At 35.7% G+C, this 15,058-nt stretch overlaps 2 protein-coding genes across 2 annotated transcripts in view; one reads left to right on the forward strand and one right to left on the reverse strand.

The window, feature by feature from the left end:
- Window positions 1–585: 585 nt before the first annotated feature.
- Window positions 586–2,334, forward strand: LOC147065447 (H/ACA ribonucleoprotein complex subunit 2-like). Its single transcript, XM_085956704.1, has 2 exons — window positions 586–1,461; window positions 2,014–2,334. The coding sequence occupies exons 1-2, from the start codon at window positions 1,226–1,228 to the stop codon at window positions 2,243–2,245; spliced, it is 468 nt and encodes a 155-aa protein (XP_085812830.1). The 5' UTR covers window positions 586–1,225; the 3' UTR covers window positions 2,246–2,334.
- A 901-nt stretch (window positions 2,335–3,235) lies between these two features.
- The window catches only part of thw (chitin-binding domain protein thawb), a 147,812-nt gene continuing 135,989 nt past the window's right edge, over window positions 3,236–15,058 (reverse strand). The window contains exons 4-6 of the mRNA XM_085957194.1: window positions 12,909–13,089; window positions 10,748–10,863; window positions 3,236–8,887 (exon numbers count right to left, since the gene is read on the reverse strand). Of these exons, the coding sequence (XP_085813320.1) occupies window positions 4,307–8,887; window positions 10,748–10,863; window positions 12,909–13,089 (4,878 nt within the window). The 3' untranslated portion in view covers window positions 3,236–4,306. The remainder of the gene's footprint in view (window positions 8,888–10,747; window positions 10,864–12,908; window positions 13,090–15,058) is intronic.

Consider the following 15,058-nt stretch of genomic DNA (forward strand, 5'->3'; position numbering starts at 1 on the left):
TTTGGAGAATAGCTTTTTTGAAATGAGCTCTTTCCACAAGTAGGTAATCTTCTCTTCGGCCATATCCGCCCCTTAGTTGGAGCATATGGACACCACCAGGTGCCTCCAATAATCCCTGTCGCTCGCCAGTCTTAGATCGTTCTAGGTCAAACCAGCATCCTGTAGCTCCGCCGTATACACTATAGATAGTATTTAGCAGCTTTCTAGGACGCCAGAATCCGGTTGGCTTGAAGAACAGAACGTGGCCGAGCCAGGTCCAACGTCGCCTCTTCACTCTCAACATGATGAGAGGCTGCTTGGTGCGATCTCTTATCTCGTTGCTCCTAAAGTCATACCCCACCGCACACCCAGTATCCGTCGCAAATATCTGTTTTAGAAGCTGAGTATAAGGTTGCTCTGAGCTTTCGTAAGGTGCCATGATTCGCTACCGTAAAGCAGCAACTTCAGAATGCAAGCGTCGAATAGACGGCATTTGGTTTACTATAGTAATACCATACCTATTATTATAATAGTAGGCACCTTTTGTAACATCTTTATTGGAAATGTAATTTTCTTGAAGCTTGAAAAATAAAGTTAAATATAATTTACGAAAATGTTAATTTAGTTTTATAATTATTTTTTTCACGAGACGGAGAGGTAATCTCGGGGATTTAATGAATTGTATTTGCACCCCAGTACATTTCGATCCTTGATGCAAGGTCTTATCAGCGGCAGTGTTGCCATATTTTGAATTATAGTACAGTACCTTCAAAATTATAGTATTTCGGCAAAAAGCCAAGAGCTCATGCCTGTGACATCCGACGTTCCACTTAACCAATTATTATTATTACGATCCAATGAGATTAATCTCTTACGAACCCTTTTTTTATAAACTACAGAATATGGTACAATGTTACCCCGCGATAAAAAATTACGTTAATGTCGTAGGTAATTATAAATTATCGTATGGTACACGATTAAAATACCTACTATTATTAGTTTTTCTCTAGATAACTAACTATAACATATAATTTTACTTAAGAGAATATTATATAATATTTTTACACTATACAGGTTTTCTTTAAACTTAGTTTTGAAATAAGTTTAGAAAGTTGGTATTACTGACACAGAGCGTGCGAATTTCAAGTTTTAAAACCAAAAAAGCACCCTTCATCCTCTGTGAAAACGGCTGTCAAAAGTAAGTGTGTAGCTTCAATCGCATTTTGTTATAAATCCAAACTGCGCAATGGGAAAAATAAAAATCGAACCTATTGATGAATCCATGCGAGATATTTCTATTAAAGATGAGCCTGACACATATGAAGATAAACTTAAGAATTGCAGTCTAATTGCAAAACCAATGGCTCCAAAAAAACTTAGTAAAAAATTCTACAAACTTATTAAGAAAGCATCGAGCCAGAAAAAGTTTTTAAATTGTGGACTGAAACTTGTTCAAAAACAAGTTCGTTTAGGGCACAAAGGGTATGTTCTCTTCCTTTTTCCTACATTTCAATTTTAAAACATAACCCAACTTCTTTGTGATCCTTCATAGTGCCCTATTATTAGAGATCAAATTGATTATATCAATTGTTTGTTTTATTGATGTTTGTTTTATATATTATTGCATTTACATATTTCAGGAATTTGTATTCATTCATTCTGAAATATAACATAATAATTGTTGTACAATATACTTACTTAAATCAGAATAATATTATTGTTACAAAAAAAATCTGTACCTACTACTTATATACAATCTAAATTTTATTTTATTATGGCTATAAATTTAATTAGGGATAATATAACATGCAGATCCGCACAAAAATTAGCTAATGCGATTATTGTTACGGCTTACGTATTGCGCATTGCTTTCTGTTGCTTAGCACTTTTCTGAGTAAGTCTAATTTAAACAAAATTAATCCACTGCTGGATGAAGTTTTCCTTGGCCTTCCACTCTTTTCGGTTCCTCCAAGATGAATATTGAATGTCTTAATATTTAAATTGTACTTCTTCAATTCATATGGTTTTTTTCAGTATTGTGGTATTTGCTGGCGACATATCTCCCATTGAAATCATGTGTCACATGCCTGGCGTGTGTGAAGATAAATCTGTTCCCTATTGCTATGTACCAAGTCGGCAAGATATTGGCACGGCCATGGGAGTCAAACGAGGATGTCTGATGGTTCTGATTCGAGAACACGAGGATTACAAAGACCTATATGATGAATGCAAGTCAGAGTTAAAAGATTTACCCATGCCTCTATAGTATCTAACTATACTATTGACTATTGAATAAACTTGTTATGTTTTAAAAATATTTACAAAATAAACGATATTATATTTATTACATCCTTACATATTGTCATTTTTATTTTTTGGCAATAAAACATTAACTGCTGACTAGATAATTAGTAATTAAATGTGTAGTGTAGTAATTAAATGTGGTAACTGATTACCACATTTAAATAGCATGCTAATGACATCTAATGGCCACCTGATCGTTACGCTAGGCGCGTCGTTAGCGTCCAATGAGGTCCAAATAGGTAAGTATAAATTATATTCTTGAAACGAAGTAGAGTAAAAGTCTATAATAATTACTGAAACACTGATTAAGTATATGACGCCAGTCTGAATATAAATAAAATTCAAGTTATTGAAGAGTGTGATATTAATAATTAGTAATTTACAAATATTACTCATATGTCGGCTCAAGTAACTAATGATGAACTGTTTAGACCGATATGATATACTGATACTGGGGTTTCACAGATGATCTGTTCATCTGGACTATTCAAGAATGGGTCGAACTAACGCTAAACCGCTATGGTCCTTTTACTTAGAGTGGTAGCATTTTTTCGCATACAGATGGCTTTATCTCTTGCGGCGGCAATTAGGCCCTGTCATCAAATATTCATACAAATGATCATCGCAACCTGGCCTCATTGACATTTTGAGAAAATATAATTTGTAATTTTAATTTAATTAAGTAATTAGTACTATAATATTATAACCATGGATTTGTATAGATGTGATTTCTTCTCATACGCTGCATTTACATCAAGCCTATTACATCATCTTGCGTGGCGCTCCTCTGACTATGTTACCTTACGGCAATGTGGTATTTTCGTATATAACAGTGGCGAGGGGTGGTTTAACATGCACCATATATGCCGAGAGCTAACCGCCTACCTCCACCCTTTGCAAGTACTGTTTTTCAATAGTGACAGAGCAGCACAGAAGATAATTAAAACAAGGATTTGATTATTTTCATTTTATTTCAACAATTCATTCAACATTCATAATTACAACATCTTACAACAATCATACACAATACATTACAGTCAATTAATTTAAAAAATATTTTTTACAAGAAAATAATATAGATAATAAGAGTATTTAAACTTAATCTTATACAAAAAAAAAAATGCTTGTAAACTGTATAAACAATGTGGCTAAATATAAAAAAATAAAAACATCTTTCTTTATTGTACCGCAGTGAGAGTAAGGTCTGTAGATACTGTTCCTTCCAGTGCGCATGAATAAGCCAGATCTGATTTGATTATTATCTATGGTCACAACTGCCCAAAATGTTTATAGGCATTGGTTTCTCTTTCTTGTTACACATCTGAATTTTATTATCGAACCTTACTCACAATGCGGCACACAATATTTTATAATCACTATCGATTTAATTATTGTTATATAATGATGGCTCAAGTATTAAATATTCCAGTTTCAATGGGAGAAGATGAAGTATAATATTATATAAGTAGTATTTATAGGAATAGCTAACAAATATATTTTATAACCATTTTACTATTAACGTTGAAAAATATACAATAATAGTTAACTACATTTTGAAGCATAAATTAATATATTTTTTTATACGCTTTCATTGACTTTTGAAAATACAACATCTTCAATATTTTTATTATATTTCAATATTTTCAAAGGATCAATATATTTAATACTTGTGAAGACAGTATACTGTAAAAATGTAAAAAATAAATACATGACAATATTTTTATCCCATGAATGTCATCTCGTGCATTGCAACAGTTGATAAAATATAATAAATATCTCAAGAGAGGAGAAACTTTCTCAGAAAATTTAAAATACAATATAACATAATTTTGAAAAAAAAAATCACAAATATATTCTTATAATATTACATATTACTTGTTTCATTCTAGTGTTAAAATGGCAAAAAGATTATGTCAACTGAGCATTATAAACTTTACTGTCAACAATACCTGGTGTATTATAAAAAAGGGTAACATTTTTTCGATATTGAGTTTTATTTCCATTCTTACAATTAATAGTATAACTAACCCCATCTGGCAGCGAGAGAGTACAGAGACCTTAAAAGTTCTAAAGCTCTCGTGTCTGATGGCACCGATTGGTCCTCTATCGAAAATGTATTTCCTCTTTCGGCTGAAGAAAGAGAGTTTTTCTCCTGCGTTAGTTTCGCATTGATCGGTGTTTTTGTCGATTTAACTATAAATTTTCTATTCCCTCTCCTACTCATTCGTATTGTTACAATCGGCGACGCGGAAGTACTCGATGAGACTGACGTTGTAGTGGAAGTAGACGTCGATGGAACGGGAGGTTCTGTAACCGTCGTAGAACTGGGCTCATTTGAAGTTGTCTGTACGGGAACTGGAACTGTTGGCTTAACATCAAAACTTTTTCCTCTTCTACTCGTGGTCGATGATGACTGATATTGAATAGTAGGCCGTTTCGTATCATCCGTATCAATAATTTCGTCAGATCGTCGCACTGTATAATAGTCAGACGTTTGAGCTGGCGTTGTCTTTTGTGAGTCAAACTGACCGGTTACTTCTAAACTGTCAACTATTGGGTTATGTGAAATAGTTATCTGATTTTCTTCTGCAGGTAATCTTATTAAGGCGTCCAAAAGTGCCGTTCTTGAAGCTTCAACTGTTTTATTGTGGTCATCATCGCACGTTTGTACTAACAATAATATCAGCCTCCGGACTGTTGTATTTTTATCAGCCTGTTTCATTACATTCATTAACGTGTTAGCACTTGTTGCATTTAATCCACCGAACATTTCTTTTGCTTTGTTCATCATTGTTTGATCGATTTCGGTAACGTTTAATTTCTGCAATGGTATGACTGTCGAAAACGTTGTTAATGACTTACCTTCTCGTTCATTCTGTTTAACTGCAGTTTTATCTGCCTCGGTGTTTCCGAACCGTGCAAAGAATTGTTGGTTTCCGGTTACCCCAGAAAATGTTGGTGGGAATGTTTCATACGTTTGAGTTTCGGTATATAATGATGTCGCTTCATCATTGGGACTTTGAGTGGTAAAATCTGGAACATTGATGATACTAAATGGAGTTGTGTAAGTTGAATATCTAGATTCATCAGTTTGCTGTGAGGTTACTGTTGTCGTTGATGTCGGTACGCTTGTTGCAATATCATTATTATTCCACTTTTGTGTAACGGTTCTCGGATAATATGTGTTGGCGCTCGGAAGAATCGTTTCTCCTTCGGAATCGTTCGCCAGGCCATCGTTGATAGTCATGGGATCAAGGAAAACTGTGGTTTGCCAAATGTGACCGAGCGCTGCGGATGTAGACCAAATATTATACTGCGGTGTGCTACTTTGAGATTTTACTGATGGACGAGGGGTATCAAAAACGGTCGATGGCTCAGATCTTGTAGTAGTTACATCAATGTTCACAGGATTGAATGTAGTTTCCTGGAATGTTGTCGATGTTACTTGGGTAGGGGCCACGTAGGGCTTTGTCACAATAGTAGTGACAGCACTCGGAGGTGTACTCGTTGTTTTAGTTAAAATTTCTTTCAGTGTTGGTAGAGATACAATGAGGCCATTGGAAGTTCTTATTTGAACGGAGCTATTTGTGGTAGTTTTTTCCTCAATGATAGATTCTTCATTTTTGCTGGTGTTTTCACTTTTTATCTTCTTTCCTCGCCTTCCAACTTGATTGGCTGATGATACAAATGACTGACTATGTGCCCTTTGTAATTGTTCTTCATTGTCATTATTTGATTTATCATTGGCGTACAGGTCTTGATCACCATTTGTTGACTTAAATCTAGACTGCACATTATCTTGGCTATAAGAACTAGCAGTGGAATATGCTTGAGGACGATCAGTCTGATCGAGAGGTTCATTTGTTTTGTTGATAACTGCCAAATCATTCAAGTCTTCGGGAATGAAAGAATTAATAACTGACATTTCAACAGAATCTAGCTTATTTTTCTGCTGTGAGCTGCCACTCGGTGGGACCAGATCGAATGAGGGTGCACTCGGATTAATGGCCGTCGACGAGGCTAGAGTTGAAATGGTATCTCCCCAGTGCAATGGAATAGCTTCGTTCTCTGGAAGTAAACCAGTATAGACAGCTGAAATCGGTGTTGAATTGCTTGGTTTAACGCCTTCTCCGTAAGGGGATAAATTTTCGGCAGAATTATTTTGAAATCCTCCGTACCGTGGAACTGCAGATCCATTAATTTCATCAGGCGTGATAGGGAAATAGCTGGAATTGGCATCGAATAATTCAGATTTATTTTGATTATAGTAAGTACTCTGTTCAGCTACAAATGTTTGTGGAACTTTTTTATTCGTTCCACTCAAGCCCCCATTTATTTCAATGGCAATCGCGTTACTCGTTGTAAGAGGAAGTTCTGTTGTAGATAATGATTTTCCTTGGCGAATTTCATTTTCGCTCTTCTCAAAGTTTGTTAAACCTTCTGTTATTATTCTCGAAGCTGGTGTTTTATCTTTTGTGTTTGACTTATATACTGGACTTTGCTGAGTATAGGATACAGTTGTTTGAATAGATTCTTTTTTCGTGACATCTTCTTTAGTAGATTTATTTAATTTTCCTGGAAGAGAAGTGGTTGTTTCATATGGGACTAAAGTAGGATGAGGTGAGGTCTTAGGAGATGTCTTGGAGACATCAGAGAAATCGAGTACTTCATCATCTTCCTTTGTCACAGAAGAAAAGTCATTGTTGGCAGTTGTAGTTTCGACAGAGAGTGTGCTTGAAATAGTAGAAATATCTACGGTTGTTGTCGGATCTGTAGGTCTAATTTCTGATAAAACTTTTCTAAAAGTTTCAGGGTCTTGAAGGTATGCAGAAAGAGCATGAGTAAATACTTGCGCTAGTTCCCTTATCTGTGGGGATGATGTTAGTGGTCCACGACTCTGCGAAGACTCAAGGTCATTGTTTATATCTTCCTCAGATTGGCTGCTTGAAAGATTTTCGTCACTGGATGAGGCATTGAACAGGTCATTATATTTTTCTATTGTTGTTTTACTGAGAAGTGATGTATATGATTCTTTATTTTCTTCAGGAACATATTCGGTTTCTGTCACATATTCCAATGCTACATCTTCGGTTGCTGTTGTAGGACTCGGGGTAGATACGAGATTGTCTACAGCTGTAGCGAAATAGATTGCTAAAGAGTGTAATGTATTTGGACCTGCTGACGGTGGAACTATCAATCCTGGACGTTTGCCTAGAAGTTTTTCTGATTCAGTAGTTGCATCCGGTGAACCAAGTTCCAGTTCTTCCAATGTTTTAATCATTTCAACAGCATGCTCTGAAACTGTAGGCTCAGTGACAAATGGGGGATACGTTGTTGGTCGTGGAGTAGTTGTTGTTGTAGTGAGATTGTAACCAGAAGACAGGAACCAATTAGAAGCAGAAAATCGACTACGCGAACTGCTTTTGGCTTTTGGTGTAACAGTCGGTACTGTAGGGGCATATGTGTTGAAGCTCTGAGCCTTAATAAGTGATGACCAATAATTCTGGGACGATGAATCTTTAGATGAGATCGATTCATCTTTAGAAGAAGTACTTTGGAAGGCTTTTCCTGTTCGGAAGTCTGTGGAGTGATTGGTTGTTACTTTGAAATGATTATGCGGAATTGACGTAGTAGGATACTGAGTGTAGTGAACGTAGCTGTATGATGTGCTATCATCGTTTGTTGGTGGATTAGATCTTCCAGCGGTTGTTTGGAATGTTGTTTCTACTACACGTGGGGTTGTACTCGGAGGCCTAGCTGTAGAAGCTACCGATTGAGTGACACTGCGACTTACTTCCACATAGCTTTTACTTCCAGGTACATAAGTTGTGGTGTATGTTGGTCTGGTGGTTTTTGGAACCGGAGCGGATGCTGCAGAGTATTGTGGCTCTGCAGTCGACTGAACTCTATTATTATAGTTGTTATACTGATAGTAGTTATTTCTTCCTCTCCCTGAGGCGAATGATGCAGATTCTGCTACCACTTGAGTTTCTTTAGAATTCCTGGAGGATTGAGTTGTCCCTCGGTAAATAGCTGCATCTGTATAGTCGGGCATAGTTCTTCGTGTGGGAGTAGATTTGTAACTATTAATATTACTGTTTCTCTGTTCATCTTCGTTTCTCACACCTTCCTGCTCTTTGGATGAGTATTCGAAACTAGAATACTGACGGGAAGTCGGTTTTTCTTGCCTTGAAACGGTTTGGAAGCTTTGAGGACTTGCCCTTGTTTCGTCAAGTTGATTTTCTGTCTGAACTCTGTCTGACCTTGGACCTCCTGATTGCGCAACGCTTGTAAAGCTAGCTTCAGCCTTGTATTCATTAATATGGTTATGTCCTGAATGAATATTGTTGCCATAATTTGAGTGAGTTCGTCTCTGTGTCGTGTGTATGGTGTCGAAGTTCTTCTCCACAGCCGCTTGATTGTTGGCTCTGCTTCCTTTTCTCTGGTCTGCCGCGAGGTGCTCAGCACTTTCCTCGTACTGGTCTGGCGAGTCTGCGCAATCTACCTTGAACCACCAATCGCAAATGAGGTGCGACTGATGGAAGATAGTACCGTTTGGACACAGGAAGGAGATCTTTCGGCCACCATCACAGATATGGAATACCTGGAATTTTACAACAGTTTTCGTTATAGAAGGACAGTTAAGTAGGTAATAGGTATATTATGGTTTGTAAATAATACATAATACCTAATCAATAAGTGTTGTATAAGGTATATGGCAGGGTTGGCGAACCTTTTTACGTACGCGTGTCAAAATTTCCTAAATAATATTTTTCGACTGTCTGACGTGCCAAGTATTTTTCATGGCGAAAAATTTTGTTTTTAAAGTTTTATAAAAAAAATAGTTTTTAAGAATTCTATTAAAATAGCTTAAAAATTACAATTGAGTTCTTGATATTCTATATTTCATAGAATTTCTAGCCAAAGGCATATCTTTTATTCTTTGAAAATTTTGTTCCTTCTTTTCAAAATTCTTAAAGAGATCGTGGAAGCGTTTAAACCACTCTTCTTTCATATTATATTCTCCATCGCTGAACGGTTTTCCATTTCTAGAGTTTATGTTTGAGGCAAAATAACAAGCAGTTATTTTATTTGAATGACTGCAGATAATTAATTTCATAAGGTTTGTTGATTGAATATTTTTATTTTTAATTGCCTAAGGACAGAGCTATGCAATTGTATATTATTTACATTAAAATGATTATTCTTGATAAGGATTTGCCTGCTATTTTTTATACAATGCGATTTGTCATTTATGTATGAATTTTGGACGTTTTCGTTTGAGTTTGGTATCGATTGGTAAACATAATATTATGAAAAACCGAAGTAAATACGCATGGCTATGTCGTCATTATTTTTTAATATTATCTATATTGTATAAGTAAGTAAGTACTCATATATTTATTTGTAAAATGTTTTTTATAAAAAGAACATTTTTTTAATATTTATTCTTTTCTCTTCAAAATGAAACATTCGCGTGCCATGAAAAATCACTTCACGTGCCATTAGTGGCACGCGTGCCATAGGTTCGCAATCCCTGGTATATGGAATGAATTCGGTCGGATATTAATTTAGGTAGGTACTTCCTTTACTGCGCAATTACATCACTCAGAACCTCAATTTCATCTAACTAAAATAACTGCGTCCAATATAATATGTCCATCTCTTAAATTTATTATGAATTAGTACATTCATATATTACATGAGTGTTTGCAAAATAAGTACTTATATTAACTGAATTATAACAAATTTAGTTTTATTGAAATACCTAGTGGTTCTAGGTACTATTATTTTCTTCTTCATAGATTTAGCATCTTCAGATAATAATTGTAAATTTATTATTCTAATTTTAAAGAAACATTTTTCATTCTGGATATTAACGATACAATTGCACAATTGAACTATTACACGCGCCAGTATGCTTTTACAATTAAGCTACAGGCATCTTAGTTAATTACGACGATTTTAACTAGTAGTAAAGTTGTTACATGAAATGCTTATCGAATTGCGTTATAATGTTATAGTTATACCTAGTAGGTATATTAAATCAAGGTAGGTAAATTAATTCCTTAATTATTTATTCGCTTTTCATATTATCTAAAATTAATTTCATATATTTTATTGGTACCTACATATACAATTTGTTACTAATGTATCCATACAATACATTTCTTAGATATTGGAAAGACAAGAAAGGATGATAAAAAATAGGGCGGTATTTTGACGATGTCTAGAGGCGGCATTTTGTCTAGGGACTTCACTACCAAAAATACACGGAATACCCTGTGGTTCCGCGACAACCACTTGGGGAGCACTACTGTAGAAAATCACACTGCTCTAAGCGATAGTTAGGGGGTCGCCATAGATTCTTGTCTGGGGCCCCGCTTCAGGATGTGGGGGTCATGGTTATAATTATGTTAGTTTTCATTGTTTTCGCTTAATATATGAATGTAGATTAACTGACCTGACAATCGGTATCCAGATCAGCGTAGTATCCAGTAGCAACCTTTTTACAGCTAAAGTCAGTATGAGGAATCGAGGGTAGAACGGGAAAGTCCACACCAGGTCGGCCCATAACACCTGGAACACGATACACGATTTTAGTTCAGAATCAGCGCTTGAAATGGAAAATTTAACGAACCGAAGCGCTCGATAATTTTATGAATATATTAACCTAGTTGTTTAATTTTATGTGTATTAAAAATAAGTGTGTTAGATTTTTCGTTATATGGCATATTTAGTTCAGACCGTCAATTTATTTTTTCCACAAGACGGAGCGATAATTTTTGGGATCTTATTAACCGAAACGGCGCTCCGGTCCATTTCGAGCCCTGTTCAGAATATATTATGGATAATATTTTATTTGCTTATAAATTCACCGGTCTAGAGTTCGATTCATGAGTTGAGCAAATTCACATAATCTTTTTAATGTGCGTTTGGACCAGAGGTGGGAAAACTGGTAGATTTTGAAGACTAAGTATACTTACTAACAGTATAAAAAAAATACTTAGTATCGAAACTTGTTCAAAATACTTACTAGTATTTCGGATATTATATAGAGCGTTTGGCGTACTTGACTTTTTAGAAGCCATACACAAATTGTTTATATGATTATTATCCATTTACACAATCACGCATACAATTTGAATTCAGTTTATAAGTTCCAATTATAACACTAAAAAATCGAGAAACTCGACGTGACGAAACCAGATAAACGCCTAAATAAAGTCAGTTCTCGAGCACTAGTACCTATTCCGGGACTTGAGACTGACGTCAACTCGGCATAAGTCTAATACTCATACTATAAAACGAACTTGTCACCATTTCTGTCCTTCACTATACCAACTTTACGACTGGGGAGAAAGAGAGAGCAATAACGCCAATGACCGTTGAGTGTATCACTCAACGGTCATTTAATCTCAATAGTATTGAAAGTCTACCAACTAGCGAGTCGCGGTGATGTCATCGCATGCGTTCGAACAAGAGTCTTGGAACAAGTTTATTGGGCCACACGTACTGAGTATGGGTAGTTGCATGCCGAGACTTGAGTACACAAACTGGTGACAGTATTTCCAACTCATCTCTAGTTTGGACACAGAGCATGGGGCTTGAGTATCATGAGTAAGTGGGTACCTAATATCCACTTCTAGTGGAAGAGATGATACGATCTCGACTCTATGGAAGCCCATATTCTCCGTTTAGAATCGATCATGGTGATTTACTTTTTGCTTATTTTATAATAACATGAAATATTTTATTTTATTATAAGAACATGTAGGTACCGTTTAAAAAAAATCGGTTAGGTACATGTTCAAACACACGCGTTAACATGATCTTACTCTCTACTTCAGTTTTAGTTTGTCAATTTATGGCTACGGCCGTATGTTGTAGCTTAACCACTGGGGAATGCCAAAAGAAATGGCGTATTTCAAAAAAACACTACCTTATTCTTAGGTCAATAATTATTATAAAACAATCATTATTCGTAGGATGTTAATCACACTTGAATGGTCAAAGACATAGCTTATAATTAGTATCTTTAGAGTTATCTTCAAATGTGTTAATCTTGCCCATTTTTTGAATTATAAAATGCCTAATTCTTGTCAAATTTGGGATCACAGAGATTATCAATATAATTTTTTATCGTAAATATTTCACTATAATAATGTCGACATAAATAATTATACTAATGGTTTTATAAATGCGTTTAAAAATTAATAAATGTAAAAAATCTTAACACCACTGCACAGTTATTTACTGAAATATGACTATATTCTCAAACATTAGAGCGAGAGGTTTAAAAGAATACTATTTTATGTAATACAAAGACTTATGCAGTCATTAAATGTCTAAAATAAATATAAAGGATAATAAGGCTTCAAAATTATATAAATAGAATATCTACAACGTTTAAGGATTGTCCAGGATCATGCTTTTAAAATGCAATAAAAGCTCCATTTTGACCTACGCTGAGCATGTCCCCTGAGCATGTCATGCAAGAAATATTTAAAAAGATTTAAAGGAAAAGTGAAAAAGGTAACTAATAATATATCTATGGATGTACATAGAGTGAGTTTGACAATACTGTCAATGGAATCAATATTATGTACTAATGTCGTGTATACCTTGGTAATCTTGGTATTCAACTTCCCCATCTGGTGTGACTCCAGTTTTAAGAGTCTTTGTAACAGATCGACTGGAATCTGCGAGTGCATCTACTGTCAGCTCTTCAAACCTGGCTGCGCCCATCGCGTCAGCAATTTCACGGAGAGCTTCTGGCGTAGGGGAAATTGGTATCTGCACATCCTGAAAATGAAAAAACCAATTTTATTACATTGAAAAATTAAACAAATGGCCGTCAGTGGAAGTAAGCATTCGTTAGGTCAGTTCTCACGTTGGCATATATCTGAATACGGAGGGCAAGGCCCACTAATAAAATAGTCAGGTCATGATGCGAAACTGTTGTTTGTAGGAAATAATAAATGTTATAATTTGAACGAAATATGCAATCTAAAATCTTCATTAATTACAAACTGGTGAACGGACGTATTGCATCGGAAGATAATCAATAACTAGCACTAATATCGTAATTCGCAATTCAGTAACATGTCCAGAATATAGTCGGCCTTGACCGAGGGCCGATCTTTCAGAATGAAAATATATTGCATGTCTCCAAAAGCGGAATTATAATGCCGGCTACTCATTAGTGAGCCGTAACCAGGGCTCGAAATGGACCGGAGCGCACCAGAGCGCCGTTCCTGTTCGTGAAGTCGGTAAAATTATCGTTCCGTCTCGTGGAAAAAATAATTTGACCGTCTGAGAATTTTGATAACAACTATGTAAATATCTTCAGAAAATTGTTGGGCGCTCCGGTTCGTATACTTTTCCGTTTCGAACGCTGGCCGTAACTGTGACCGCTGCAGATACAGTAACTAGTATGGATGCCAGATAATTAGTTCGTGAGCCTAATAAATAATTATTTTGCATCTAGAGTTGGTCACAGTATCTGGAACGGTTACAGTTACGGCTCGCTAATGAGTACCTTTCAGGCTTAAGAAAGATTTTTGGTGACATGAAATAAAAAATGATGTGGTTTTAACCATGAATTTGTCTTTCAAAAATCATGAACATTCTTAAGTTAAGAAGCTTTCGAATCGAAATAGTTCGGTGCATACCTACCCAATTTATTATCTTAAACAGACAAATGCAACAAAAATCTTTTAAAAAAAATATATATTATACATTATCTACTGATGTTCACGAAAAATATTCTGAAATAGTGGTGTTTTTTTCGGTTCATTGACAAGTTTGGAGGTCCCTTAACGAAACGACCGCATCTTCCGCTTCATGGAAAACCGACACTGCTTTCAAAAGTTGTAATGATCGTATAATCACCCATAAGCAACGCATGGCATATTATATACTTCCACATTACGTCACAGTTCATTGAATCGAATGCTAATGTATTTGTGGCAAGACCTATCAGCTGTAGAAGTCTCGGTAGAATCATGGTGGTTGGTCGAGGAGCGTCTCAAGATACAAACGCAGCCGGCATCCGAAACTGACAACAGACTGCGCAGAGATGTAGGAAATCAGGGTACACACCGGATTACTGTGCGACTGAAGATGGTATTTATGACTAAAAATCCTTTGCCTTACCTACCATACATAGATTATTAAGTCGGGCAAATAACAATTTTCATTATATGCAAATGAACCAGAAGCTTGCGTGCTCCACGACCACTTCCGTGGCTGGTAGGTACCATCATTTTTCATCTATACTATCGTGTTGGTAGATGAGTCACAAAATAAACTGCATCTCTCATATTATTATGTATACGGAAAGTGTCTCAGCACCCGATCAATTAAATATGTTGGTTATGTTTTTCTTTTCATTTCAGATATGTTTATGATAATTTTCAAAAATGCTAATAAAAATAAGAGTGTTTTTTTATGGGAGTCGGATTTTTTTACCCACGGCGCTATTCATTACGTCACGAGCAGCACATTATTACGTCACAATACCCGCACCATGCGCAGAAACGAGAACACTTTTTCTGCGTAACAATTTTTACAGCTCTCGTGAGAAAATTTAATATTTCGATGCGAATAAAGATCATTATTCTTAGATTATCACACGATAAATAGGTCTCGCTAGGTTTCGCTTCAGAGGCGTCAAGTTGGTAGCCCGAGATCGAAAGGTGGCAACACTTTGCGTAGGTAGCACATATTATTTATGACCATACGATCATTATTATTTTAATTCTTTCTGTAT

This window comes from Rhyacophila brunnea, unplaced genomic scaffold (assembly GCF_057557595.1).
Source record: "Rhyacophila brunnea isolate RB1 unplaced genomic scaffold, BYU_Rbru_1.0 scaffold_6, whole genome shotgun sequence".
Taxonomy (NCBI): domain Eukaryota; kingdom Metazoa; phylum Arthropoda; class Insecta; order Trichoptera; family Rhyacophilidae; genus Rhyacophila; species Rhyacophila brunnea.

Bases quoted from the DNA above. Each gene is read 5' to 3' on its own strand.
- LOC147065447 (XM_085956704.1), top strand. From the start codon at position 1,226: ATGGGAAAAATAAAAATCGAACCTATTGATGAATCCATGCGAGATATT. The intron at 1,462-2,013 runs GTATGTTCTCTT...GGTTTTTTTCAG, and splicing joins GTTCGTTTAGGGCACAAAGG to TATTGTGGTATTTGCTGGCG.